The 27976-nt window shown below is 34.6% G+C and overlaps 4 protein-coding genes across 12 annotated transcripts in view; 2 read left to right on the forward strand and 2 right to left on the reverse strand.

The window, feature by feature from the left end:
* Positions 1–5401, reverse strand: part of LOC140670084 (uncharacterized) — a 34857-nt gene extending 29456 nt beyond the window's left edge. For 2 of the 3 annotated variants that reach the window (XM_072900559.1, XM_072900558.1), the window contains exon 1: positions 5065–5394. The gene's annotated coding sequence lies outside the window, so the exon portion shown is untranslated. Of the gene's footprint in view, positions 1–5064 lie in introns of all 3 variants that reach the window. The other variant, XM_072900560.1, reaches the window with a different exon arrangement.
* Positions 1–19433, forward strand: part of Fak (protein tyrosine kinase 2 Fak) — a 53132-nt gene extending 33699 nt beyond the window's left edge. For 3 of the 5 annotated variants that reach the window (XM_072900521.1, XM_072900519.1, XM_072900520.1), the window contains 21 exons: positions 10565–10713; positions 11042–11217; positions 11305–11436; positions 11542–11691; positions 11803–11991; positions 12147–12227; positions 12310–12532; positions 12723–12758; positions 12848–12988; positions 13135–13317; positions 13427–13643; positions 13717–13907; positions 14002–14206; positions 14304–14383; positions 14495–16419; positions 16972–17115; positions 17192–17341; positions 17428–17527; positions 17648–17879; positions 18014–18308; positions 18477–19433. In XM_072900521.1, coding sequence (XP_072756622.1) covers positions 10575–10713; positions 11042–11217; positions 11305–11436; positions 11542–11691; positions 11803–11991; positions 12147–12227; positions 12310–12532; positions 12723–12758; positions 12848–12988; positions 13135–13317; positions 13427–13643; positions 13717–13907; positions 14002–14206; positions 14304–14383; positions 14495–16419; positions 16972–17115; positions 17192–17341; positions 17428–17527; positions 17648–17879; positions 18014–18308; positions 18477–18803 — 5316 coding nt within the window. In that variant the 5' untranslated portion in view covers positions 10565–10574 and the 3' untranslated portion in view covers positions 18804–19433. Of the gene's footprint in view, positions 1–1570; positions 4584–10564; positions 10714–11041; positions 11218–11304; positions 11437–11541; positions 11692–11802; positions 11992–12146; positions 12228–12309; positions 12533–12722; positions 12759–12847; positions 12989–13134; positions 13318–13426; positions 13644–13716; positions 13908–14001; positions 14207–14303; positions 14384–14494; positions 16420–16971; positions 17116–17191; positions 17342–17427; positions 17528–17647; positions 17880–18013; positions 18309–18476 lie in introns of those variants that run through there. The other 2 variants (XM_072900516.1, XM_072900517.1) reach the window with 2 other exon arrangements.
* Positions 19434–19447: 14 nt separating this feature from the next.
* On the reverse strand, positions 19448–23264 carry LOC140670081 (sister chromatid cohesion protein DCC1). 3 transcript variants are annotated; one of them, XM_072900549.1, is made up of 9 exons: positions 23074–23264; positions 22807–22983; positions 22470–22671; positions 22198–22390; positions 21905–22121; positions 21704–21813; positions 21429–21612; positions 21238–21367; positions 19453–19975 (listed from the first exon to the last, which is right to left on the reverse strand). In XM_072900549.1, exons 1-8 carry the CDS (start codon positions 23091–23093, stop codon positions 21262–21264), a joined length of 1209 nt encoding a protein of 402 aa, XP_072756650.1. In that variant the 5' UTR covers positions 23094–23264; the 3' UTR covers positions 19453–19975; positions 21238–21261. The 3 variants fall into 3 exon arrangements, with proteins under 3 accessions (XP_072756652.1, XP_072756650.1, XP_072756651.1); XM_072900551.1 differs by lacking the exon at positions 21238–21367 and having other exon boundaries at positions 19448–19975; XM_072900550.1 differs by lacking the exon at positions 19453–19975 and having other exon boundaries at positions 20583–21367.
* Positions 23265–23652: 388 nt separating this feature from the next.
* LOC140670075 (E3 SUMO-protein ligase ZBED1) lies at positions 23653–27482 on the forward strand. The gene is made up of 4 exons (XM_072900537.1): positions 23653–25255; positions 25422–25837; positions 25922–26079; positions 26169–27482. Exons 1-4 carry the CDS (start codon positions 23960–23962, stop codon positions 26495–26497), a joined length of 2199 nt encoding a protein of 732 aa, XP_072756638.1. The 5' UTR covers positions 23653–23959; the 3' UTR covers positions 26498–27482.
* Positions 27483–27976: the final 494 nt, after the last annotated feature.

The following is a 27976-nucleotide window of genomic DNA, read 5'->3' on the forward strand; positions in this document are numbered from 1 at the left end:
GTATATATATGTTATTCTTTATATATTGACATGCTTACACATTAATCTTGTTAAACTCATTATCGCTTTTTGTCGCATCAATAATTCACGATAAATCGGAATTCGACAGCGAATTTCTCGACACGTGTGTCACGTAATCGGAATTCAGGTCGGGTTATTTAAACGGTTCCAACCGGATTCACGCACATGTTGCTATATAGATATATATATATCGTAGGATTGTGTCGCTTTCGATAATCGGAATCGCGTAGAATTCAGAAGATCGTGCCTCAGATCGATCACGTTTTCTCTCAAACTCTTTCATGCGTAATCCTCTCGTCTGGTACGGCCATTCCCGCGCATATCTCTTCATCTTGCAAAACCTCGTAATTCAGGATTAAATGCAATGTCGTATTTCAAGATTCCTTTTGGCGTGGATTTTCGCCCTTTGAAACGATGCGCGATTTGCAGGTGCGAATATAATCATAATAATTCGGGGATATTCGGGATGCGATCCGTGATTTTATTGATTATTTGAATAAAAGAAATGTTATCGTGAAAAGTGTCCTTAAAGATTTTTTTTTAATTGTGTGTTGATTCTGTTATCCCGAAAATTCGCAAGGTTGACATACAAAGAGGTCTCTTGGCTCCGGAGGTCTCGATTTCTCTGACGCAGGGCTCGTACTCTTTCCCCTATCTCCTCTTTTTCCTCTTTTCTTATCGCTCTCCCCTTTTTTCCTCTAAAATCTATGAGTCCCCTCTATTTCCTCTATAATTAACATGATCAGCACATTTGTCTTAAAAATCTGAATCGATGCAAACAATATTGAAAGAAATTCAGCTAAATCTAATGACCAGCAAAATAGTTTTCCAAGAATTGATATCGAATTTAGAAAATCTCAGAAATAAAGAAAAAGAACAAAGAATCAAAGTTGAGAAATTGAGAGAAAAAGTATAAAAAAGAAAATCTCAACTTATTGAGACTGAAGTAAACAAAAGACTTAAGGTCTAAAAATAATTAAAGAATAAGTAATAAAAAATAATTTTAAAACGTGCCTCTACCTAATGCTAATACAATATAATATATATATATATGCCAAAGATAAAAAAAAAAATAATTAGAAAAAAATAAATTTATGTTTACCATATGTATTGAGTAATATAATATGAGTTATCATGTTTTAAATTACTTAATTAGTTATTTTATAAATATATAATTTTTAATTTTTTGCTTTTCGTTTATTTTTCTTGTCTCGTCTTCTTTTCTTATTAAATAAATGTAATTTGAATAGCGAGCAGTATACGTATAATTCTGTGATATGTAAAATGTAGCATTTCTAGGTATCTATTGCATTGTATATCATTAAAAGAAACGTATTTATCAGTTTTATCAACGCAGTTATGTAAAACGTTAAAACGTTAACAAATTTAATATAGATTTTATGAAAGTTGTATAACTAAAATTCTGTTGTTTATTCCCAATAATAAATACTATTTCTAAAATAATACATCAATTTTATTATTTTAAAGTTCCTTGATTTATATATATATGTAATTTTTTCATCAATTAAATCAATTTTCCCTTTTTTCATAAAAAAATTCCTCTTTTCCTCTATAATAAAAAAAAAAATAGGGAGTACGAGCCCTGCTGACGATTTCAAAGAACGCAGGCGATCGTAGGCGAAAAGTCTTTAGGACGCAATGTGTCTCCCCGCTGTTTGATATGCGCTTCATATGCTGACTCACGCGTGTATATATAATCGGTCAATATATAAGCGAATCCGGGAGACACGCCGCGAACACAACTTATTATTCTAAAGGTAAATGTACTTTCGATCGACGCGTATCTAAATTGCATGTTCATATCGGAAAGATATTTTTACCCTTCTTACATCCTACAGGGAGTATCTAAATAGGCGTGCGATAAATAACGCGGCGATATGAATACATAAACTTTCTCTTTATAAACTCGCTCTTCACATTTTTTTTTCTTTTTTTTTTTTTTTCTTTTCGATTGATATTAAACACCCACAAAGAGAGGCAACGATAAAAAAAATAGATAAAATGAAATGACTCCAAAATTATATTTCTCTGGTTCGATTTGTTGAAAGAATAAATATTCCAGGATATTTAATCTGCTTTTTGTAAATACGCATTTCCTGAATTTTTATCTTCAAGATTAGATAATGTATATTCAATGTGTGTTGATATTTTTAGAAACAAGCCACATTTTTGTGTAACAAACGAGCGTGACAAACTTATATGCTAGTGAATAAATAACTCGGCTTCGGTTGAGAGAGGTGGTGATAAAAATAAGTACTTCCGTCTGTAAGACGAGTCAATGTTTGCTTTTGCTGCGTGAATTAGAACATGCCGACAAAAACACGTTGCAAATCCGCACGTGGAACGCGTTTCGGGATCGATTAAGCCGCGCATGACTTTTAACGCCCGTTATTTCCTTACTGATTATCGACGCTCTCAAAACTTGTATGTACAAGCGCGTAGAGGTAGAGATAAATTACAGATTATTTATTTATCTTAATGAAAAAGAATAAAAGTATACAGTTGAGAGGTAACATGATAGAGTCGCAGCTTCAATGTCAAGGCTGCGACAACAAGATAACTACTTGATGTGATGTTATATCAAAGATACCTGGAGTTTCCAGACACGTAGAGGTGAACGACCTCATTCAACAACACGTTTGTAAAATATAGCGGTGAAATAATGGTGAGAGGTATCGATGTGACTTTTACAACTAGAATACTTTTGATATCGGAGAGAGACTAATAATAAATTGAAATTATAATAGAAAATAAATCTTATGTTTGAATTCGTACTAAGCAACGTCGATGTAACGAGAAATTTTAGACTTTGACGTTAACAATAAGAGTGATATATAAACTGACAGATCGGAATACAAACTAAATGATTTAAGATTTTTTTGCTGGAATAGTTTGCGAGGATAAAATCATACTGGCTGTCATAACTTCACGCGTGAGCACGAGAGATAATATCTGTCTAAGTGTAAAAATTTACCGACTCTTATGCCACATTTAATAAACTTGTCTCGCGGTCCCAAGCAGTCTGCTTCGCGTAGCGATACTGGAATCGTTTGCGACACATGGTCTATGGGAATTATCGATGCGTCCCACGCACAAACACGCTCACGGAAAAAGGGATATGATGGAGAAAAAGATAGTCGCCGAGAGAGAAGAACGGCAGGTTGTCCTGTCCCTCGCTGGCGAAGCGATCAGTTTCTGTTTGGCTGCGAGTGTGTACGCATGGACGCGTCAGCGTGAATGAAATTCATAGGTGCCGTGACGCGGATGGGAGTGGTGGGTTTTCGATAATTCAGGCAACGGGCCAAAGTGCCGCGAGGGATGCATATTTCATTTTTCGAGAGTCGACTTTAGACGATGAGAGAATTGACGTCATGCCCGATCCGCAACGCGCTGTTCCCGGGCAAAATGCCAGTGTTACGTCGATGTGAAAAACAGTGGAAAAGAATATAAACGTTATATATATATCGACATAATATATGTTCAAGTTATTTTTGATTCGATGTTGGAAAATGCGAGAAATCGTAAAATTGTAACGATAATATAATCGCACTCGAAAGAAAACAGATATATTTTATACATGTTAAAATCACGTCGTAAAAATTATGTCTTGTTAAATATTTTGTACGTTTCGATGAACGCGATGATGAGCTCGGATAGTTTTAATTAATAAAACGTCATTGCGAAATATGTCTCGGTTTTTATTTTATTTTTTTTTTTTTTTTTTTTTTACTTTACTGCTACGGTCAGCGCCACGTCTTCGTTATGAGTTCTGCAATTACTCTTGACTTTCTCATTTTCCTACTCGTTTTACCGTGAATATCACGTCGGGGATATGTGATCTTCCTTGCTGAGAGGGAGTCGTGTTATACAGAGAAGTATAAGAATAATTGACAGGGATAGATCGCTGAGATGAGATATTTAAACTGACCTGAAGACCGATCAATACGCAGCTGTCGTTATTTTAGAAAATGGAGCAGTTTCCATTGCATTTTCACAAAAAAAAACAAAAAAATGTATCGATAGACGGAAAACTTGAGCGAGTGTTAGACAGATTAAATTAAATATTATCACATTTTAGAAAAGCAACTAGAGAGTGAAAAACGAACTTGGATGCGTACTTGTAAAACAAAGACTATGATATCGCGCAGTTATTGAAAATTATTATAATTCGACAAATAGAAGGACTGAATTAAACTAAGCCTCGAGTAATTTCAACCAAAAAAAAAAAGATATTTTTGAAAAATGCCTAGCTATTGCGCAGAAACGTTCGGATAATTTCGAAGAATGTTGGAACTCGTGGAACGAAAAGCCAGCGGGATTTCCTGGCCTACGTGTCGCGCTGGAAATCTCGATACCTTCGGGAAGACTCCCAAGGGAAGAGGCGTGCTCTTGAAACGCGCAGAGAGATATTGTGTGCACGAGAAACGATGGAAGAGAGACAGCAAGGGTTTGCTTTGCTCTCTGGGCCAGCTGAGATGCAGCGACTCTTACAGTCCGGATACGCTGGGAACGTGGAAATTTCATAAGGTGTCTCGCACGAGGTATAAAGACACGTCCGGAGCAGTCCTTATCACAGACTGTATAGTCGAATATCATTCTCAGTAACCTTTAGTTACCAAATATCCTAAACAGTCAGGTCTCTCTATACCTTATCTCGTAAAAGGTCGTCTGTCGACTCCTAAATATCTAATGTCAATTAACGTACTTATCTAATTTTGTTTCTATAATATATATAGATGTCGACAAGCGATGTATTTTATACATTCAAAAATAATAATCATAAAGCAGAGGGGGGAGGAGGGATATCTTATGATAACGTTAATCTTTCTCGCGGATTCAGCAACGCGTTTGACAAGCGTGCATCACATTTTTCGCATAATTTTTCATATGTACGGATGCAATTTGTCGGATGACGCAAAAGCGCAATAGAGAAAGTAACAGTGAAAGGTAAGCTGCGTGGGCGACAGCTACAGGTGCGTAGAGGTGTAACGGGCGGATCAGGGTCGAGGTACATCGACTTACCCTGTCCTTTTTTTATCGGCAACTCCCTTTGTTAATCCCTCTCTCAACTTCACACTCTCTATTAAATTCCTTTTCAAATGCCACGAGACACAAGTACAACGATCGTCTATTCTAATACTTGAAGGAACACATCTTTTTATTGAAAAAAAATAATAATAATAAAGTTGAAATTAATATACAGAGATTAAAAATGCAGAAAGAAATCAAGACTAAAGATTGAATCTGCGTTTTCAACACTGTCGTCTGACGTACTTCTCGACGAGTAAGCTCAATAATCTCACGCGATATAGCCTCATATTAATTATTAATATGCCGCGTAGGTAGTTATTTATATCCACAACTTGTTTCCCTGATGACGTCTTTTTCTCAAGCACGACGTGTACTCGCGTGTTATTTACACCGCACTGTGTGTCCTTTCAATAATTCTACCATTTCCTTCGCGCGAGATTGTAAACAAACTAGTTACACACCAGCAACACACGTGTGGCAATTTGCGGTTGATAATTATGAACTACGTTGTGCTTATCTCGATGCAAACTTCGCATTTAATTTTGCAGATTGAAACGATCGTGTAAAAGCTGTTTAAATTTAAGGAGAGAAATTGGCGATTCATTCAGAACGAGGTCGGTTTACGATGGCTGGACAATTTACGATGTCTCGTTTTTGATATTTATTTAAGGTATTTTTGTATAATCCTTGGAACATCTGGAATTCTCAATTTTTTTGTATATGAAAAAATCAGAGAATTATCATAAAATATTGGAACTTGAAGAATTAAAAGAAAAATTTCTTTTTGACAATTAATGTTATCTTTTTATACTGTTTATAAGTATGATATATCTATCTTATTTATATATATTCAATATCTTAATAAAATATTGAATATACGATAAATATTCTTTAATTGTCTTTTAATATGTATTTAATGATAAGAAATGAAAATGTTATAATTTTTAACGTTAAAATTTTTTATCTCAAAGTTATTTAGTTTTTTCAGTACATTGTAACCTAGTACTTGAAACTTAAATGGCTTTATGTTGTATGAATGAAAAACGTTAGAAAACGTGTACAATAAAAAAATTTATTTTAGAAAATTGCCAGTTAGCAAAAAAATCTTTAAAATATTCTCTTTACCTAAAATTTTGAACAAAAACATCTAAAAGATCAGGAAATTTTCAGAGAATTTTTTTACAAGATTTTTTCCCGTTATTGTTAAAGAGATTATTATTATTATTATCGTATCGCGCACGCATTGTGCGCAGATTTCATTAGCAAAACGAGCGAGCCTTTATCATTTAGCGCACTAATATCAATGTCCCGATACATTCGCGTATTTCTATTCGTGTAATTGCGTGTGCGATGATTTACGGACACGACCGTGTCGGATTACGACCGCGGCCGTAACGTAGATCGGTATAACATTACGCGAAGAAGTGAAGGCGAACTTTCGCACGGTACTCCCATAAATTGGCAATCGGATAGAACCGACTTGGACTTTTATAGAATGCGCGATTTATACCGAAATCCGTTTTACGATGTGTAAACCTGTGATGAAAATTTTACCTATAAATTCCATCCACATATCAGGTGTAAATATATATCTTTGATTTTCGGCAAATTTTTATGCACACCATAACGCCGCGAAACTAGATCTCATTGAGGATTTTTCAGTGTAATTTGAAATATGTACAGAGTGTTTAAAAAAAAATGTAAAGAGGATAAATTTTTTTTTTTTTTTATTTGATTCATATTTGTGAGTTTACGAAAGAATTTGTAGAATTTGAAAAATTGAGAAATCTTTGAAACAAAGCTCTTTTTCTTGATTTCTTCTCAGCTTTCAGGCGATAACTATGTAAAGCAAATAAATTCATATGATCGATTTTCTTAGGAACTCGCACGTCGATGGCTGGTGGTTCCCGACACAAGCACTTGGTCCCTGACTGACGGCATTCCTTAGCCGGACGTCGCTTGTAATATACATTTGCATTAATAGCCGCAATGCAAACACACTCTACGCAATGCTCTGCAGCGTTTCGATCATGTCGAAAGTAGAACTATGTATATCGTGAGAATCATTGAGACAGACAGAGCGTGTCGTCATTGAGGAATTATTTCAGTACTTATCGCGGTATACGATAAGAACATGATATACATGAGTTACATGATTTTTAATATATGCGTAGAAGTGATTGAATTGAAAAGTACTCGTATATCCGTAGGCAGTTTTTTGATTAAAGCTATCATGATTTGAAAGGGAAATTGTTTGCATGATTAAGAATATAATTGATTCAAGCACGTGTTATTATAATTGAGAAAGGTATAAGGTTTTTTTCTGGCCAAATTGTGCCAATATGTTTTACAAATAAACATAAGAAAAAAATGTTAGATAAACATAGGCTTACGAATACGTTATTATAACAAAAATTAAATGAAATAATAACGGACTTATTTTTATTATTAATATGGTACTGTATTCACCGTATGAGCAGTAAACAAATTAGTGTAAACAGATTAGATAAAAGTCGTTGTATTTACTACTTGACTATGTCGAAGATGATCATTGTACCTTCTATTATTATTAGTATTGATACCTATTAATGAATTATACAACTTTGTGTCAAAACGTTACGACTCTTTTCGTATGAAAAATACCCGGATATGATTTTTATTGGGTAACAAATTAGATAAATAAATTTATTAAGAATAAATAAATAGATTGCCAGTTTGGCAGAAAAAATTTGAAATACTCTGTTTAATCTAATATTGTTATAGTTTAACCTAATATTTTATCTATAATAGTTTAATCATTTGCATTTTTATATCGCATATCGCAGACATAGTATTTGATTTTAATCATTTAAATGTCTCATTTACGATGCAATAAAATATATAATTTAATTAATACGTAGCAAACTTTTCTCTTATAAAAAAAAACATCCATTATATAAATAATATTTTTTACATTTTCTTCGTGATACAAATATATCTTTACATTCGCGAGCACATTATTAGTTAAATAGTGACGATGTAATGCAGCGGATCGATAAGTAAAATGCACATGCATTCAACATATCACGGACATATCCAAATCCTAGCTCGAAAGCTGGGTGAAAGATAAACTCGAATCTCTGAATGATCTCAAGAATCACAGAGATATGCAGATTCGAGAAGCTTGATCCCATTACTAACGCTCGTTGTTATAATACCGTTTTATATACACGATACAATTGTCTGAAACGTTAGAACGAGAAAGCTTGGAATTTCCCTTGCGAAATTTCGCGAATCCTTTTTTATGCGTTATTTAAATTATATTGTTCTTAATGTATGTCTCCAAAATTTTCTTTTTTTTTTGTTTTTTTGTTTTTTTTTTTTTTTTTTTTTTTGTGAGCTCGACTTTATCGATTCTTATTTCTCTTCGTGTAAAAACTTTGTTGTAAACTCATGGAGATTTTACTATTTGACTTTTCTCGAACCTTTTCTCTCTATTTGATTAATACTTTGAAAAGTGCATGTAATAATTTGTCAGCAATATTAAATAATAATGAATAGATATAAATAATGATTATTTTTATCGAACAAGTGTCACGCCCAAGATAATACGACTGCTCTTTGTTAGATCATTTCTCGCGTGTGATGTCATTGTGACAATTGTCATTTTCGCTCGCGCAAACGACTGACCTTACTTCGCAATCAGGACAATTTCAACGCAAATCGATCCGCGCAAACATCATCAGCTGGCAATCGTGACCTGTTCAATATAACGACGAACGGCGACGATTCGATTTGCCTCGCTGCATTTCTGCAGCGCTGATGCGTCGCTCGTGATTTTTCGCGACTTGTTCGCGATTTCTTGCGACAGTTCCCCGGGTAAAGTCGTTCGGTCTCACTAGAGTGAACTCTATGCTATGATGATGCCGCGGTGGGACTCGCGATTGCATTCGTCGCGGGGCGTACGTTCGACAGATCGAAAGTGTCCTTCAAAGTGTGAAACGAATTGTCCAGAGACTTGCACGAGTCTCGTTAAATTATTCTTGACGTGACTGTTGCAGGAACCATGCGTCTTTTTCTTTCCATGAAAGGGATAAAATCTCAAATAAAATAAACATGAATCTTCTGTCAGGGAAAAGAAGAAGAGATAGAGAGAATACAAATTTAAGTAGATATAAAAAATTATTTGAGTGTAAAAATGTATAATATGCACTTAAATGAATTAAGGGGCTCACCTGATTTAGAGGGTCGAAAAAAACCGATTTTTTTTTTCATTTTCTTAAATAACAACTATTCACAAATATTTTCTGAAAATTTGAATGTGATTCCTTGAATCTTCTCAAAATTATAATAGTATGAAAAAATATAGTGATCTATTATAATTCAGAAGTAAGATTTGTTGTAAGAATATACTTATAGATCTGATATTTGAAATATAAAGGTTGGCAGATTATTTTAGAATTCTAAGCCCTTCGCCCTTGAGGTTACCAGTTAGTATAGTGCAGGTTTACAGTGCAAACTCAATGGTCACTTTAAACGCATTTTTCTCGAAACGTGATTTTTCGATTTTGCTGACAATGTAGAGAGAAAACGGCAATGATTTAGATCTTTATTTCTCCGTCCACTAAACCTAAGAAAATAATAAATTTTTTAAAAATAATATATTTTTTGACAAATTTAATTGGAAAAAATGATACAAAAATGAACTTATTTTTTGATAATGGTATATTTTTATCAATACGCAATTTTATGTATTTTTTTTATTTAGTCGATTTTAGTGTATGGCACTTAACACTATTGATCGTAAATCAATTTTGTTTTTTTGCAATTGATGATTTGTTTTAATTCTGCAGTGTTGGCAATTTGACAAGGTCAATATAGACATGCCTGTTGCTCACGCAGATGTCTCAATTATGTCACATTGATTTTATATATTTATAAAAATTTTTAGTATTGTTCAAAATATGAATAAAAAATATATACAAACCTGAAATTGATAATAGCAACCGTTTAATCATTTCTAAAAGAATCGTTGTTTTTTATCACTTTCAAAACAGTGATCTTAATTGATAGTTTTATAAAGAAATATTGTTGATAAATTTTTAAATTGATATTCGTGCGTTTGTCAGAGATTACATATTAAAAATTTCCCAAAATTGTTAGAGCAATTTTTTAAATAAAACTTCAATCTTTGTCAGAATTTGATTTATTCACACACACAACTGAACTGAAATAATCAATATAAACAATTTCAAGAGTATTAAAGTTTTCTAAAAAAGCCAGTAAATGGGAGCGTGTAAAATTGTTAGGCATGAAAGATCGAAAACACAAAGAATTTTAGTTTTTCCTCGACGAGAAATGTCAAAGAATGATTTATAAGACGTGCTTTAATTAATTTTTATCAGTGAAACACGTAAGGTCTGCTTGTTTAACGTAATGAGCAGTTTTACAAAAAATGACGCCCGGAGGAAGTGTTCATTAAGAATCTTTTTTTCTTTTTTTCCTCATGCAGCCATGAGGGGATGAGCACTGGAGCAGGAGATGGAGGTGGGGGCGGAGGTGTCGGAGGTGTCCAGAGCAGTGGCGGTGGTAGAAACACACCACCGCATGGCTCGCCCACCCCCATGGATAAGGCGACCTTAAAAGTCCATCTTCCTAACGGTAAGTTATTTCGTCCTGGAATAGCTCTTCGAAGAATCCTATTACACGCCAGAGATTGATGTCAGACGAGAAGTTGAGCTGCTTGATAAAACACTTGTTTCTCTCGCACTCACAAAGAAATAAAGTTTTTATGTATAATACATAGATACTTTTTAATTGTTTTATATTAATTAATTTTTCTTTGTTTAAGTATTGTAATTTTGTATTAATTAATTTCTTACAAACAGAAAATTATATATCAATTTCGAATAAAACACATGCGCTAAAAAAAGAGTTTATCAGCTCTATTATTTTTTGTAACACGTACATCTCATGTTATTAAATTTAGGTGGCTTTAATGTCGTCAAATTTGGCGATGCGATCGACGTTAGAGGTATCATTTCTCTGGTGACTAGTCGATTGGCCGTTGGTACCAGACACTACCGGAATTTGTACGCGATGAGGTTGCACCATCCCGGTTCCGGAGAGAGTTATTGGTTACATCAGGATACAACGATGTATCAGGTAGGTATGAGCGCGTTGAGTCGTATATCCCAATATCGATATATTCTGTGTTTCCTTTCTCAATTTTCTCGATGCATTCGATTTAAGGTGCAAGAGAAATACGAACGAAAGCATCCGCACTGCGAATGGAGGTACGAGCTTCGGGTGCGTTATCTTCCTCAGAATCTGAATGATGTCTACGAGAAGGACAAAGTCACGTTTTACTACTACTACGATCAGGTACAATAATAATACATCGATCATAGGAGAATACTTAATACTTAGCGTGATTACATTTGAAAAATAAAGTACGAATTACATTTATTTTTATTATTGCGAAATCAGGTGCGAAACGATTACTTGCTCGCGAATCACGCCGCTCTGGATCAGGACGTCGCGGTTCAACTCTGCTGCCTGGAGATACGCTATTTCTTCAAGGACATGCCGCAAATTGCTCTGGATAAGAAGAGCAATCTAGAATATCTGGAACGTGAGGTAGAGTTTTTTTTTAAAGCGAACCTTGCCTGCAATTTCACAATACAATTCACGTATCCATTTATCTCATTCTTTTTCGTTGTACGAAATGAATTTGCGGCTCCTTCACAGGTCGGCCTGCACAAATTCCTACCACGTTCCGTGCTAAACGGGATGAAAGCGAAGGCGCTCCGAAAATTGATACAGCAGCACTTTAAGAAAGTCGCGGCGTTGTCCGAACTCGAGTGCATGTTTAAATTCTTTGATCTGCTGCGAGCGTACTATCGATTCGATCAGGAGAGGTTTATATGCGCTTTAGGGGTAAGTAATATTAGTTATACATCTACCGTATAATTTTTCTGGTGTACTCTGAGCGATAAAAATATAAGAAATAAACGGAATTTATCTTTACTTTTCAAATTTATTGTACTCTCGACGTATTACATTTGTACCGTTGTATCTTTTCTATAATGTAGTCAAGCTGGTCTATACCCGTGGAACTAGTCATCGGACCAGACTTAGGTATATCGTACATGGCTCATCGAGGAGGAACAGTGGTACGTTTTCGAATCATATATATTTTTTATTTTAAAAAATAATCCTACATAATTTCTCTTGGAATAAAAATTTTGATTCCAGCCGACTAGAATGGCAGAATTCTCGCAAATACAATCCATCCAAACGTTGGTGTCGGATTGCAAAGAACATGCGAAGGCCTGTATTAAATTAAGAGTCGCGGGTGCCGCGGAAACTCTCAGCATCACTTGCTCCAGTCTGGATCAAGCGGAGAGTCTCGCAGATTTGATTGACGGATATTGTAGACTGGTCACAGGCAGCAACACTTCATTGTGGAATAGAAAAGGTAAGAGTACAAATATTTATTATTACTGCGAGAAAAATGTTGAATACTAATACTTATATTTGAGATTTTTTATTCAATGTTATTAAAAAAAATGAAACTGTACGCACAGATCATATCTTAACATCATTTGCTAAACTTCCATTCTATTGTGATGTTAATACATTAAGTTTTTCAATTTTGTATTCACAAGCCGGATCGTGGAAGAATTATCCTTGCCCGTGTAAAGGTAAATGAGGGAAATTGTTCTGTGTATTGGAATACTTTTTCAATGATATCGCATTTATACATATACATACAATATAATTTTTATTATAGATGCGCAACCGCCAAAATATAGGCAAGATGGTGGTGCCAGTAGTCCGGCCGGCGAGAAGAATACAAGTAAAACTGGAACCATTTTATCTGAGGATTATGCGGAGATTGTCGACGAAGAAGGAGATTATTCGACACCAGCTAGTAAGTATATTTGTCTTTAACTTTACTTTAACATGCTTATAATTAAAATATAAGTACGGTATTCTTTATTAATGTTGTTGATTTTCATATTTTTATATTTTAATTCAAGCATAAAGAATGTTTAAATCAATCAATCTCACTTGCAGCTCGAGACTACGAAATAGTCCGAAACCAAGTGGAACTAGGTGAAATTATAGGAGAGGGTCAATTTGGTAACGTTCACAAAGGCTCGTATAAGGGAAGAGACGGTCAAACCATCGCCGTGGCTGTCAAGACTTGCAAGGTTGACGCGGATCTCGCTACTGCTGAGAAATTCCTCGAAGAAGCTTGTACGAAAAATATATAATTATATATTCGTTATTAGTAAAATATGAAGAGAGACATAATAAACAGTATATACAGTTTTTCGATATGCTCAGAACGATAATCAAATTATAGATATTATGCAACAATTTGAGCATCCGCACATCATCAGACTGATCGGAGTCTGTTCGGAGGCGCCGATTTGGCTCGTGATGGAGTTAGCTAGACTCGGAGAAATGCGTGCTTATTTACAATCTAATAAACATCGTCTGGACCTTGCCACACTTTTGTTGTATACTTTCCAATTGAGCACTGCCCTGTCATACCTCGAAAGCAAGAAATTTGTGCACAGGTACTAACGACCAAGTTCATTTGTTATTCTATATTTCGGATATTAACTTAACATTTCCATGATTTTGTTGTAGAGATATCGCTGCAAGAAATGTGTTGGTTTCGTCGCATAATTGTGTCAAGTTGGCAGATTTCGGCCTCAGTAGGTGGGTGGAAGATCAGAGTTATTATACCGCAAGCAAATGTAAACTGCCAATTAAATGGATGGCACCGGAAAGCATAAACTTTCGAAGATTTACGACTTCGTCCGACGTTTGGATGTTTGGTTAGCATTTACAAAGATTAATCATGTTTTCTAAAAACTGGGTTTGTCTCCTCTTTTAAAAGATTGCTCAAGTGAAACTTGATTGTCGTTCTAGGTGTATGTATGTGGGAGATTTTAATGTTAGGCGTTAAACCATTCCAAGGTGTAAAAAATAATGAAGTGATACGTAAATTGGAAAATGGAGAACGACTCGCGCTTCCCAATCACTGCCCGCCACGGTTGTACTCCTTAATGTCTCTATGTTGGAGTTACGAACCCAGCAAGAGACCGACTTTTAAAGAAATTAGAGAAACTTTACAGTAAGTATTTCAAATGTTTGTAAACTTTAAGCATCCTTTTTAAGAGAGAAGTGATATTATTACATGTTATATTGCATATTTTATTAAATAATTATAGTGAGATCTTAATAGAAGAGAAACATCAGCAACAGGAAACAATGAGACGAGAGAACAGAAGGGTACAAGCCATGTCTTGGGGTACGTCGTCTATAATAACGATATACATGCCTTTTTTTGCAAACATACAACTTGTAATGACAAACATATTATTCGCGATTATATATGTATATAAAATATTCTATTTTATAGGTGCAGACGATGTGCCACCACCAAAACCTTCCCGACAACCGCAGAACACGACGGAGCAGTCGCAGTCGCAGTCGCAGTTGTCCGCAGCGCCGGTATCCACGTACATCGTGGCACAGAGTCCCGAAGTTCTCGCGCAACTTCTCAAGGACAACCAAGCCAGAGGGGTATGTCCCTCCGTGTACACGACTCCCGCATCCCCCTTCAACACCCTGGCGGTGCAGTTTCAGGATGAGGATCAAATTCTGACCACCTCTCTCGTGTCCTCCGATTTGTCCTTCTTCGATCCCGCGCTCTCCGAACCACCGTCCATTGTCACGCACGACACTACCCAATCGGGCGGCGACTCTACCCTGTCCGACACCAATCTAGATTCCCTCGATTCCTCCCTTGATAACGCTCCCCTCATGTCGAGCCTGAGCATTTCAGAAACGGCACCGCAGACGCAGTCGCCCGCCGCCAACCGAAAGCAGCAGAAGGTTAAAGAGATGCAAAACTTGTATGCGGTTAGCTCAAAGGTGGTCGGTAGCGTCACGGGGGACCTGTATTCCCCCGTGCAGAAATTTGCCGCGTCCAGCGCGACGCCTCCGCCGTCATCCGCGGCCGCGTCAGTCGCGGTCGCGGGCAACACCTGCGGCGAGATATACGGACCGGTCGCTAGTTTCACCCAGAGCTCGGCTATCGTTGGTAATCTCAGTCAAAGCGCTAGCATAGTAGGTGGTAATTACGGTGAGAATTCTGGGAATTTTGGTCCCAGTAGTTTGGGCAGCAGTATTATAATACCGAATAGTAGTAGTCAGGCGCAGTTTGTCACGCATGCTCAGCCGATTAATTACGGTAATTTTGCGCCTAGTAATAGTATGAATCAAGTATTTGGTGGTGGTCAGTCTACGAATCCGAATGCGAGCGGCGTGCAGAATGCTGCTGGTAGTAGCGGTAATGGTGGTGGTGGTAGTAGCATTGTTGTTTACCCTCGTAATATCAGCTCGACAAATGTAACTACTACTGGTTCGACGTCGAACGCGGAGTGTTTGTACGGTCCGGTTCTCAAGTTTCGCGCGCAGAACGCCCAGCCTCAAACGTCCGCGACCGAGTCCGTTGGTGTAACAGTTGGAAATAATTACGGTCAGGCCGTAAGAAATAACTTGATAGCGCAGAATCTACAGTCGCAACAGCCGATATATCCGCAAAACTATCCGCATCAGCAAATCTATTCGAATATCACTCAGCCAGGACAGCAGGCTATGTATCTGCCACAAATGCAACACGTGCAAAATATTGCACGACAGAACGCTGTACCGCAGGTTGTATCATATGCGGCGATACAACACTCGAATCAGCAATCTCATCAGTTGAGTGGCGCCAATCCCATTTACACGGCCCACGCTACGTCCGTGTCGTTGGTTCAAGCGCAGAAGGTACACGTACCGAATTATGTTCAAGCACAGCCATCAGCAGGGATCAGCGGCCAATCAACGACCTGTCAAGCAACGAATCAGTCAGCAAATATTGGAATAATTCAGGCTTCTTCTGTTCCATCGCATTTTATCGTATCATCTTCTGTAACTCAGCAGAATATCCATCCGATTTCATCTACCTATGTGGTGGATCAACCGAATTCCCTTGGTCCGATAGATCATATTCAAGTGCACGCTACGCTTGCTGGCAATATATCAACGATGAGTGGTGTCCATCAACAAGTAACGCAGCTAGGGCAAACAGTTAGCGGCGTCGTAAAGGCGGTAAACGTACCGCAAATGGCGTCAGGCGTCGCCAAGATCACCACATTCGTGACATCGCAAAAGCAAGACGAACAGTTGACGAGCTCGACAGACGGCACTCTCTCCGGTTCTTTGATCTCTTCCGCTGTCAGTGACAGTACCATGTCGTCTAGCAGCTCGATGACAGAGGAGGCACAACAAGATCAGGTTTGACCCCATGCCTCCTCTAGGAATGTAAAAAAAAAACGCAACTTCTGTATTTACAACGTCACGTATTGTTTTGGTTTTTATCTGGTCTGTGCAACACTTCCACAACGCACTTCTTCTATACTTCTTCAGTTATAATGTATATGTTATATGCTTCTCTAGTAAAATATGTACGCACGGGATAAATAGGAATTTTCTATTTTGTTGCGATACGATCAAAGAGATTTATTTTTAGCGGAAATCTTGACTCGCTGTTCCAATAGGCTAATCATTTTTGCATGAATGGATGTCACTGATGTCATTGCTACAGTAATCACTTAAACTGCATGTAGCGAACACGAATGCATTACTTCTGTTTTAAATTTCTTTTGCATCTCGAGAAATATATGCATCTCTTTAATTTTTACTGTACATATTTGTATATTATCGGAACACAATTGTAACATAAATCTTGTTACCAAATATCCCAACTTAAATTATATTAATTTATGACAAATATCAAATAAAAATGGATTAGATTTCTCTAACACAATATCCATTTTATCGTTTTAGAGGAACGCGCACTCGCAGTTGTTCGAGAATCCAATCGATAACATCAACAGTGGCGTTGATGATGAACAAAAGTTACTGGAACAACGGTTGTTGGAGCAGCAACGACAGTCTGAAGAAGATAGTCGTTGGCTTGCGAGAGAAGAGGTATGTTGAATCTCGCTTATATAGAAATATTTGTTGTTAGTTCAAGTTATTAAATTTTATTTTCATTATATAATAGAAACGCTTATCGATTGCAACGAGTGGTGATGAAAGTGCTAGTCCGCCAGTTCCACGATCAGTTACTCAATCACCAAGTCATGAACCGCATTCCACCAATACTGGCTCTCTTGGCTCAGACAAGAGTTCTGATAAAGTAATTGTAGTAAAGGTAAAGTTCATGTAGATATTTATCGTTTTATTATCAATGTATATAATCTGTATGTTTATTACAATATAATCGAATCTATTTTACAGAAAATGGAGCCTACACCTACTGCAGATTTAGACAGAACTAATGATAAAGTATATGATTGTACAACAAGCGTCGTACGTGCAGTTATGTCATTATCACAAGGTGAGAATGTAATGATAGATAATATATATGACAGCTAAATGGCACAATGTTGTAAAAAAATCATATAAGTTATTTTATTTTACTATAAGAAAAATAAAACGAATATGTTGTAAATTACAGGTGTTCAACAGAGCAAGGCTGATCAGTATTTAGAACTAGTACGTAGAGTAGGTATCGAATTAAGAGCATTATTATCCTCTGTGGACGTTCTTGTAGAAATATTGCCAATATCCGCGCATCGTGAAGTGGAGATGGCGCATAAGGTATTAAGTAAAGATATGGCAGAACTGGTGACAGCTATGAAACTGGCACAAAATTACAGTGCCACTACATTAGACGCCGAATATCGGAAGTAAGTATAGTTTTTTTTATTATTATCTACATCTGCAGATATATATATATATATATATATATATATATATATATATATATATATATATAATAAAAGATTCTATGAGAGTTAATTATGATTTTTCTCTTTCACAGAGGAATGCTTTCTGCAGCTCATATCTTAGCAATGGACGCAAAGAATCTCTTAGATGTGATCGATTCCATCCGTATTCGTTATCCATATGTGGATAATCAGATTTGCCAGAAGCAGAGCGACGTTATTAATAGGACACGAGAATCCACGCCCGAAAATCGTATTCGCTCGAGCCAATCCGGCGAACAATTCTTAAGAAGAAGTCAGTCAAGTGAACGACAGGGAACGATCTTCAGACAAAGTCAAAGTGGTGATCTGTTGCATAGAATGGGTCAGTCTGTGGACCGATCTTCACCAGTGAGTTTTATATATATATATATATATATATATTAAAAATATTATATATATATAATAGATTTTGGAAAATAGCATTTTCAACAAATTTCCCATGCAATTGCGATGAAATTACGTATATAAAAATGATAAAATTAATACGGTATAAAAAAATAAGTTCTTGTTGTTTAGGGAAGTCAATCCGATCTCAACTCTGGCAGCAGTTTAGAAAGAAGACATAATATAGTAACTAACAGCCTTGAACGTAACTCAACAGCAAGGAGACAAATAGCTACTAATAGTCTAGAAAGAAAGAGACCTTCATTGACATGTAACGCTGCTGGGCCTATGAATAATTCCGTTAATTTGCCGCCCATGGTGCCAGTTGCTTGCAGTTTAGTACAGACTGTTAGTCCTGTCATACATCCAAGTCAGTCGGTTACAGCAAGCGTTAATCAGCAAACGGTATTTGCAACCAACAGTAAAACCACAAGTGAGACTCCGATAAATGACAGCTAACAACGAGGTGTCTTGAATTGAGGTAAATGATGTGAATGTGCGGCTTCCTCGTAAAAGTATATGCGGATTATCATTTTTTTATATATCGATTCCAGGACTATTTCGGATTATTGCTTAGTATGTATATAAACAGATGACAGATCCTTCTATCAAGTTACCCGTGTATGTATCTACACGAATATTTCAGCGATGGGAGAAATCTAGTATTTGTGCTTTTTAGCTCTTTTTAACTTTTAAAAATATGCAAGCATTTTATCTACGCGTACTTATAGATAGGACAGTATTCATTAGTTGTAATAGGATTAGTTAGTAGAATAGTTTATAGTTTAATAAGAGATTTAAGTCACAACTATATAATGAAATCACAACTCCAAAGCTTTAGGATTATCACGACATTTGTTATGCGATGACTGCATATACGAGGTGATGCATAGTTATGTTGCAAAAAAAGCTAGACAAGCATTTATTAACGCTAACATTATTAGATGGGCAAAAAATCTCGATTAATTCACACTATTCGCATTTATTTTAAGCATCGTGAGTTATATTCGTGAATGAAAAATTTGTTGATTTATTTGTATCATCTCGTAAACTGATAATGTATACATACATACATATAAATGTATTTTAGGAGTGTGTGTATGTATATATTTATAAATATTTAAAATATATTTAAAAACGTAAACATTATCTTCTCTCTTCAACCAATATTGCGCGAAAATATAATTTCTTGTAGGACATAATCTTACAATGTTGTTTTTAATACAAGTTCGTAATTTCATAGTCTATTTCCTACCTATAGGAATACTATGGGGAGTGATTATAATGTAAAAAGAGGGACTGAATGTTATTTCTATTAAATAATTATTTAATAATTCATACCAGTTTGCGACATTTATATATGCGAAATGTTTTATAAAATGCAAAATCCATTTTTCAGCGACGAGTCAGTTCCTACGAGATATTTTTAGGAAGTTACATCTTTGCATATAAGAATACCATTAATAGCTCATCGGTGCAGTTTGCAACGGCAATTATGTGCATATATATGTATGGTGTATTTACAAAATTCGAAAATACTTTATGGATATAAAAAAAGTATTGCATTTTTGCACATATCTTTATTGTGTTCCTGGGGGAACTCGATCTCACCTGCAAGGAATCTTGATATTCTGAAACATTATAATAATCATTGTATTGTTACTCTCGTATTGTTACAATTGGCATGGATGTAAAATATTCGCAAAGATTTGTGAATTTGGTATCTTAAATGGTATATGACTTTAAAAATTTATGTGCCAAGATGTGCTTATACGGTCGAAAGAGAAAGAATACACACACACACAAATTTATATATTTCCTGATAAAAAGGTTGCTTCCCAGGAACTCATGATGAATATTTATAATTACTTGACGGCACTTTTCTATATTGTAAAAACATGACACATTTGTTTAATTTATATTAAAAGCATGTATAACGATGTTCATTATATTTGAAAATAGGAGAACTAATGTTAATTAAATCGCCAATTTGATCAACATTTTGTTATGATGTACATTTTTTTTTTTTTTTTTTTTTTTTTTTTTTTAAGAAAGTTTTTTTTATCACTTTTCTTGCAAATATTAAAATTATTTATTATTTATTACGATAATTTGTCTTTCATTCTCAATGCAGTATCGTAAGTCTTAAATATTTCTTTAAACGGATATTGTATCAAAGTAGTGTAGAAATTGCATTCTACAAAAATCAATAAAAATATTTTCTTTATATAAATTCCATTTTCCAATTTTTTTCTATATAATATTTTTATAATAATTTGTACTTTTTTGAGATTTCTTTCATCTTCATTCATAAGTAAATTTATTCTATATTTCATGCATCATATATTTATATAAGTTTTATTATGTTTAGCTCATGACGAGATTACAATTTATAAATAATCCACAATTATTCAATTTACTGCACTCCTGGGAAGAATGTTATATTCAATTATACTTACTAATAACACTAATGAAAATTTTAATTTGGCAAAATGCTTCTATAATAAAGTGGCGATTTTATAGTCAATAGGATAATAAAAGTTTTTGGTCAATAAAATTAATAATTCTCTAACATTATGTTCTCATTACATTATGATCTTTTGATGAATAAGATACAATATATACCGTCGATAATGTCATTGTTATATTAATAAAACAAAGAAGAATGATAAAACTAAAAAATCATATGTAATCTCATTTCATTTTAAAAATATTTATAAATTGTGTAAATGTAACTATATGTATCACACATGATCACAAGCAAAATAAACCGCGTATGATTTTAACATTATAGACAATTCAGAAAGATATTACCCTAACATTAATATAATTACCATAACATTAATCAACAACATGTGTATCTATATTTATTGCATGACAATTTGATGCATACCACAAATGTAATTACCGCAACATCTCACTTGCCATGTTTTGACCCATAATACTTTAATCCATTTTTTGTAGAACATCTAGCATATTTTGTTAAAAGTGCATTAACATTCATTGTACCTTTTGTAAAACGGCTAAAAAGAAATAATTACATAAGATTCAAAGTAATGAGAAGATATATATTTTTTTTCTTACATGATATAAGGTGTTATCTCTTCAACAGTCCATTTAACCTTTATTTGGAAAAGTTCATTAAGTCTATCATGGATGTTGTTGGGTAAATCAGCTTCTGGGCAAGAGACAACCTCTCTCTGCATTTTTGAGGCATTGTACGTTACAAGAGCAGATCCACATAAATACTCCTCTTTCGGGCGCATTTCTAAAAAAATAAATAAGAAATTACAAATTTAAGACAGAGAAAGATGATTCTTCACAACAATTGTAATTTTAAGCTTATTAATTTTACATACTTTCAGGAGTACCAATGTTCCATGTTTCCATAAATTCTTTGTATTCTGTGACAGGAGAAGCAGCAAGAAGAATTTTTGCTATTGTTACACAACATTTCCTCTCATCATATCTGTAAAATTGCAACTTTAGAAAATTAATTCTTGCTCCTTAAATTAATTGCTACAAAATATATATTAATATTTCATTAATGACATACATACTTGTACAATGGACTATTGTCACTTTTTGTCTTTGTGCTTATTTCTGTATATCTTTCAAATATGGCATTAAATACTGGCTCATAAATTAGTTCCTCTAGACATTCGAATGTATTCTCTTTATCTACTTCATCTAATTCCCAAGTCTGTTCTCCAAAATAATCCAACATAAGATTTAGACTTCTTGCTTCTATATCAAATGATATGAGCCGCAAATAGCCTTAATACAGAAACAAAAATTTTAATGAATAATTTGTATGAATAAAAAAAATGGCCCAATATAACAGAATTATTACCGTCTATGTCAGCTATTAAGAAATCTGTTAAAGCCTGTTTCAATTCATAATCGCTGGCTTGTAACTCGCTTTGTAATCTTTCCCAACTGTATAATGTTTTTGGATCTATTACAGATTCATATTCTAATCCATTAAAAGATGACAAGTTAAGGAGAGTAGACAAATTTGCCAGATTAGGTTTGGTTTCTTTAACCTTGAAAAAAAAATTCAAAATTTTTAATTTGTTATACAATTAAACACATCTTATTTAGATATTATTTAATGCTATATACCTCATAGTACGAAGTAAATATCTTTTTAATATTTCGTCTTTCTACAGTTCTTTCAGTTACTTCTTCCGTACTTGTTGCCTTGCTCAACTTCAAGTTTGGTATCAACAACCATGAATTGGATATCTCTGCCTCTTTGATTTCATAGGTCCGAGTTTTTGTGCACAATATAGCATCGTCACGCTTGTTACCACGGAATGATACTCTACCATCACAAAATCAGTTGTATCATTTTATTCTGTAGAATAGGAATATATATTGCGTTAGCGTTTAAACAGGATCACACAAGGATCTATTTTGTGAAACCTGTGAATAATAATCCATTGTAAAAGACACATACGTGTCTCCTTCATTTAATCCTTCCCATATGTGCTTGTCCACTTCCAATAACATTAAGTCATCAATCTTGTGATCTTGCATAGGATACAGGCATTGTGTTATAGAATGTAAATCTGACTCTTTAATTGTAGCTAGCTCCAAAATCTGACGCACATCCTCCTCTGTGCGGACGTCCTTTCTGAAGATAAAAAAAAAATAAAAAAAATAAAAAATTATGCAGAGAACAATATTACATACAATTTAATGTTAGCAATTTTGTTAGACTTACTTTTCAGCAACAGATTCCATTAACAAGTCCTAGGTAGTCGTCAGTTTGTATTTATTTTCTTCACTTCTTTTTTTTTTCTCTAATATCACAGTGATTACAATGATTTTGACACTCATGTGCTCTTCGCAAAGAGTTTTTACTCTTTGGCTCTTCGAAAAATACTCTCCCGCCAAATTTACAGAGCAAGAATGACCATAGAAATAAGAAAATACTTAGAGGGAACGTAAGATGTAAAATGTCAGTTTAAGACTTGCGTAAAAGGACGAAGCTGATTGGACATTGCACGCGTACATCGGCCAATCACATTCGCCCAAGGTTGAGCCCATATAAATTATTATGCAACATCCTTATCATTTATTTTATATTTCATGACGCTGAGATTCATCCGCCATTACGATGATACTCGAATCGATCAGAAGAAGTTTATAGATATATAACGAGATATTCCTCCTCTCGGACAAATGGCGTAAAAGTCGATATCGCATTGTTGCAAGCGAGTCGATCCGGCACATCGTTACTTTCGACGCGAGGAATTGAACTTCGATATCTTCCGAATAATTCATCGACATAGAGGCACGAGGTGAGAGATAGATATATCGGAGCGTGTGCCCGCGGTTCGCGGTAAATTTGTCGTGCATCCGCGGCTGGCGGGTGACGGCTGTACGCGTTGGTCGGTGCTCGCTGCGACAGAATGCGCCTTCCTCTGGAGTTGCATTTTAAATTATGCAACGAGATACGTCCATTTTGACGGGATACCGACGTTATTTTGTAACAGCGTAGCGCGCGTGTTCACGACAAATGCTGTAGATACGATCCTTGTGACAGAGATAAAAACAACATACATGCCGACACCGGTGATCGCGCGTTAATCGGGACGAAAAACGTGATGGAAAATAACAAGCAGCAATCAATGTTGCCGAACGGCACGACGGTCAAAGTAAGCAACGTATCCGACGACGGCAAGAATGACTTACAAATGGTACTGGCGAAAATGATGGAGGAGAAACATACGTATACGTATAAGAAACTGGTGGTGCCGCCGTCAATGAGGAGCATTTACTGGAAATTTTTCGGTTTCCCCGCTACGGACGACGGCGACATTCTCACCAAGGTAAAGATCGTCTGCATACTTTGCAAGACGCAGATCGCCTATAATCGTAACACCAGCAATCTTCGTATGCATCTTCAAAATAAACATGCCCAAGAACTGCTGGAACTGGAATCATCGAATCCGCCGTCCAGACAGATCATTTCCCAAGAGAACAAGGAACGCAAAGCGCAAAAGAGACTGCTGAAAGCGGGTTTGAGCCCGACGAAGTATATCTACACCACTAACGCGGATGGCACCGTCCAGATAGACGGTGATATACAATTTGTCACAGATCCTAATATAAGTCTGTCGAATATGGAAGATGACATTACCATTGGTCAACCACTGAGAGTAATGATTAAGGGTGGATCTAGTATTAATGGTAGTAGTCAAAATGTGGCATTTCTCATGTCAGAGGAAAATATGACCAATCAGTCGGTAGATGTAAAAACTGTGTCGGATGCTATAGCAGAATTCATTGTAATGGATCTGCAATTGCCAGAGATTGTAGAGGGACGCGGATTTCAGAGATTGGTGGCCACTTTACGCTCCCCTTGCGAAATCCCTAGTAAGAACAAATTAGAGGAGGAGATAATACCAAGAATATATGATACTTTTCGAGAATCAGTGGCTGGTTCGTTATCCTGCGTCAGTTCGGAGCTAGCGTTGACAGTCGAAGAATGGAAATCAAACAATGAGGAGAATTTTATTACCGTATCAGTCTATTATCAAAATGTTGGGGAGGCTACATTGGAATGTAAAGTTTTAAGCACTCTTCACGCACCATTAGATTGGGAGGAATCCCATTGGGGTAGTACTATTGACTCTTTATTACTCGAATGGGATCTCAAAGTGGAGAAAATCACAGCAGTGGTTGTCAGTACTTCCAGAACAGAATTACTGATGGCTTTAAGTAATCGTGGCTTGACTTTAGTGCCATGTTTGCTTCACACTCTACAGGTGTGCGCACAAGCTTGTTTCGAGAATATTGATGTTGCTAACATATTGTCCAAATGCAGAGCAGTCATTGGAGCTATTATAAGTCATCCTGCTGCATCTGCAACATTAATTATGCAAGAACAATTATTAGAGGTATATTCACTTTATCAAGCAAATTAAATTATTATTATTAATTACCTTTGTTATAAATTAAGATTATTTTTAAAATATTTTATATAAATATGACTTAATATATATATATATGAAAAATTAAATCATACTTTATAAGTTTTATAACAGCTATTATGTTTTATTGCAGTTAGAAGAAAATGGTATGTTACTGGATTATCCAGTTGTATGGATATCAACATATAATATGCTGGAGCAAATAGCAATGCGTCGTAACATAGTTATGTCTATACTAGAAAATATGGAAGGGATAGATCAAGAGATGTTTGAAATCACTAATGATCAATGGAAAGTTATAGAAGATCTTGTAGGTGTTCTTGAACCATTCAAAGTTACTATTATGACATTAAGTGAAGAAAAAATGCCTCTGATATCATTATTGAAGCCATTACTGTGGCAACTTGTATCTTCGCATCTTAAAGTCAAAGAATCTGACAGTGATATTGCTAAAACATTTAAAGAATCCTTGTCAGATATGTTATGTGAACGATACGCGGATTACAATGTCACATTGCTTTTACAAATTGCAACAACTTTAGACCCTAGGTAGTATGGCAAATCACTTTTTGAACGTGTTAAATATCATTAAGAATACCACTGATAAGACCTTTTTTACTTTCTATTATACAGATTTAAATCGTTGCCATACATTACCGAAGAGGATAAAAATATAGTTAGTTCTCCCATAAAGGAAATGCTGACGAAATTGATTCAAGAAGAATCCGGGGATAATATCTCCATAAAGACTGAAGATGAAACAGTACAAAGTAAAAAACCTAGAGTATCAGGTATACTTTGACGATAATTACATATACGCGTCTTAAACTAGAGAAAACATCGCATGAAACAAATATCTTAAAGTGACATTTAATTGCAGGTATGGAACTTTTACTTGGCGGTCTATGCGCTACCAAATCTGGAATACCTGCAGAGGAAAAAGCGGACCTCGAGGTTGTTCAATACCAATCGGAATCCATTGCACCGCTCGATTATTGTCCCTTACAATGGTGGTCTAAAGTGTCCGCGAAATGTCCGAATTTGGCGAAGCTGGCAAGTAGATATCATTGTGTGCCCGCCTGTTGCGCACCACCTACACGTATTCCAGTAGACGTACAAATACAATACGATACAAAGCGAGCGGCTTTACCACCTCACTTGATCGATAAACTACTCTTTTTACATGGTAATCATACCATGCAAGTGTAAAAAGGATTTCTAAATTAATAGGAAAATATCTCAAAATACTTCACTGGTATATAAGATATTTTCATAATGTACATGTCGAATACAACATATAAGTTTAAAAAGTAATACGCACGCGAGTAAACTCGTGTACAAGTGTACAATATATACATTATGTATTATATAAATATCTAAAATGTATGAAGCGACAACTTTGTTTTCGCTCATATTAAATGTGACATTCCTATGATTTGATAGGAAAACAGTCGATTACTATCACAATAGATTTCTAAACGCACAATATTAGATACATCAGTGTAATGTGATTTTTTTAACTCTACATAAGTTATAGTGAAAAAAATTAAAATCAGTAAAGATGATAAAATGTAGAAAGGAATGAAAAGATTGTGCAAATTATTTTGAAGTATAAAAATTCTAGGATAGAATATTTAAAAGAAAATATAAAGAGCATATTTAAGCTCGCGCAATTTGCATAATGAAATATATTGTACTCTAAAGTATTTTAATAAAAATGTGATTGTTCTGTTTTATTAAAATTGATCTATTCTAGTATTTCACGACTGTGCGTGATAATGACGAAGTTGAGTAAGTGCTACAATAACTATGCAAAACTTTATTAATTTTAACAACTGTCAAAGATCATATAGTATTCAGGATATAATAGTCATCCAGTTATAACATATATCCAGTTATTACATTAATATTGTTAATGAATCATTTTGATAAATTTTTTGTTAATATATGAATATCTAATAGAAAGCTTGATTACAGTTTTATCTTGAGAAAATTTTAAATCTCACACTCGAAACACATTGAATACTGAGTGAATTTTCCATGTAGGCAAGGCTGAAAATTTTACTATTAAAAGCATATAATGATAAAATATAATATAATGATATAAGATGACTGAATTATTGTTTATTCATATTGTATCATCATAGAGCATTTTAGTGCTGTCAGAACTCGAATTTTTAATACTGGAATATTATTGGAATATATAAATATATAAATAATTTATATAATTATTATATAAAATAATATATATAAAAATTATAATTATATTATTTTTATATATATAAATATATATAAAAATTTAATATTATTAATTAATTATATTAATAATATTAAATTTTTATATATATTTATATATATAAAAATAATATAATTATACTAATAATATTAAATTATATAAATAATATTAATTATATAAATAATATTAAATTATATAAATTTATTATCTTAATATTTATATAAATATATAAATATTTATTCCAATATATATATAATTAGGCATTCAAGTATTAAAACTACATTGAATACTTTCTAGTTAAAGTAGACCAAATTTTTCAGCTATTTGATTGTGTCATCTTGCATTTAAAATTATTTAAGATTCGATGTAATCATTAAAAACTATATACATTAAAATAAAAATGATATGTAATTTTCATAATTTGCGCCCGTTAATTATAGAGTACTATTTCT

Source organism: Anoplolepis gracilipes, chromosome 10, assembly GCF_047496725.1.
Source record: "Anoplolepis gracilipes chromosome 10, ASM4749672v1, whole genome shotgun sequence".
NCBI lineage: Eukaryota > Metazoa > Arthropoda > Insecta > Hymenoptera > Formicidae > Anoplolepis > Anoplolepis gracilipes.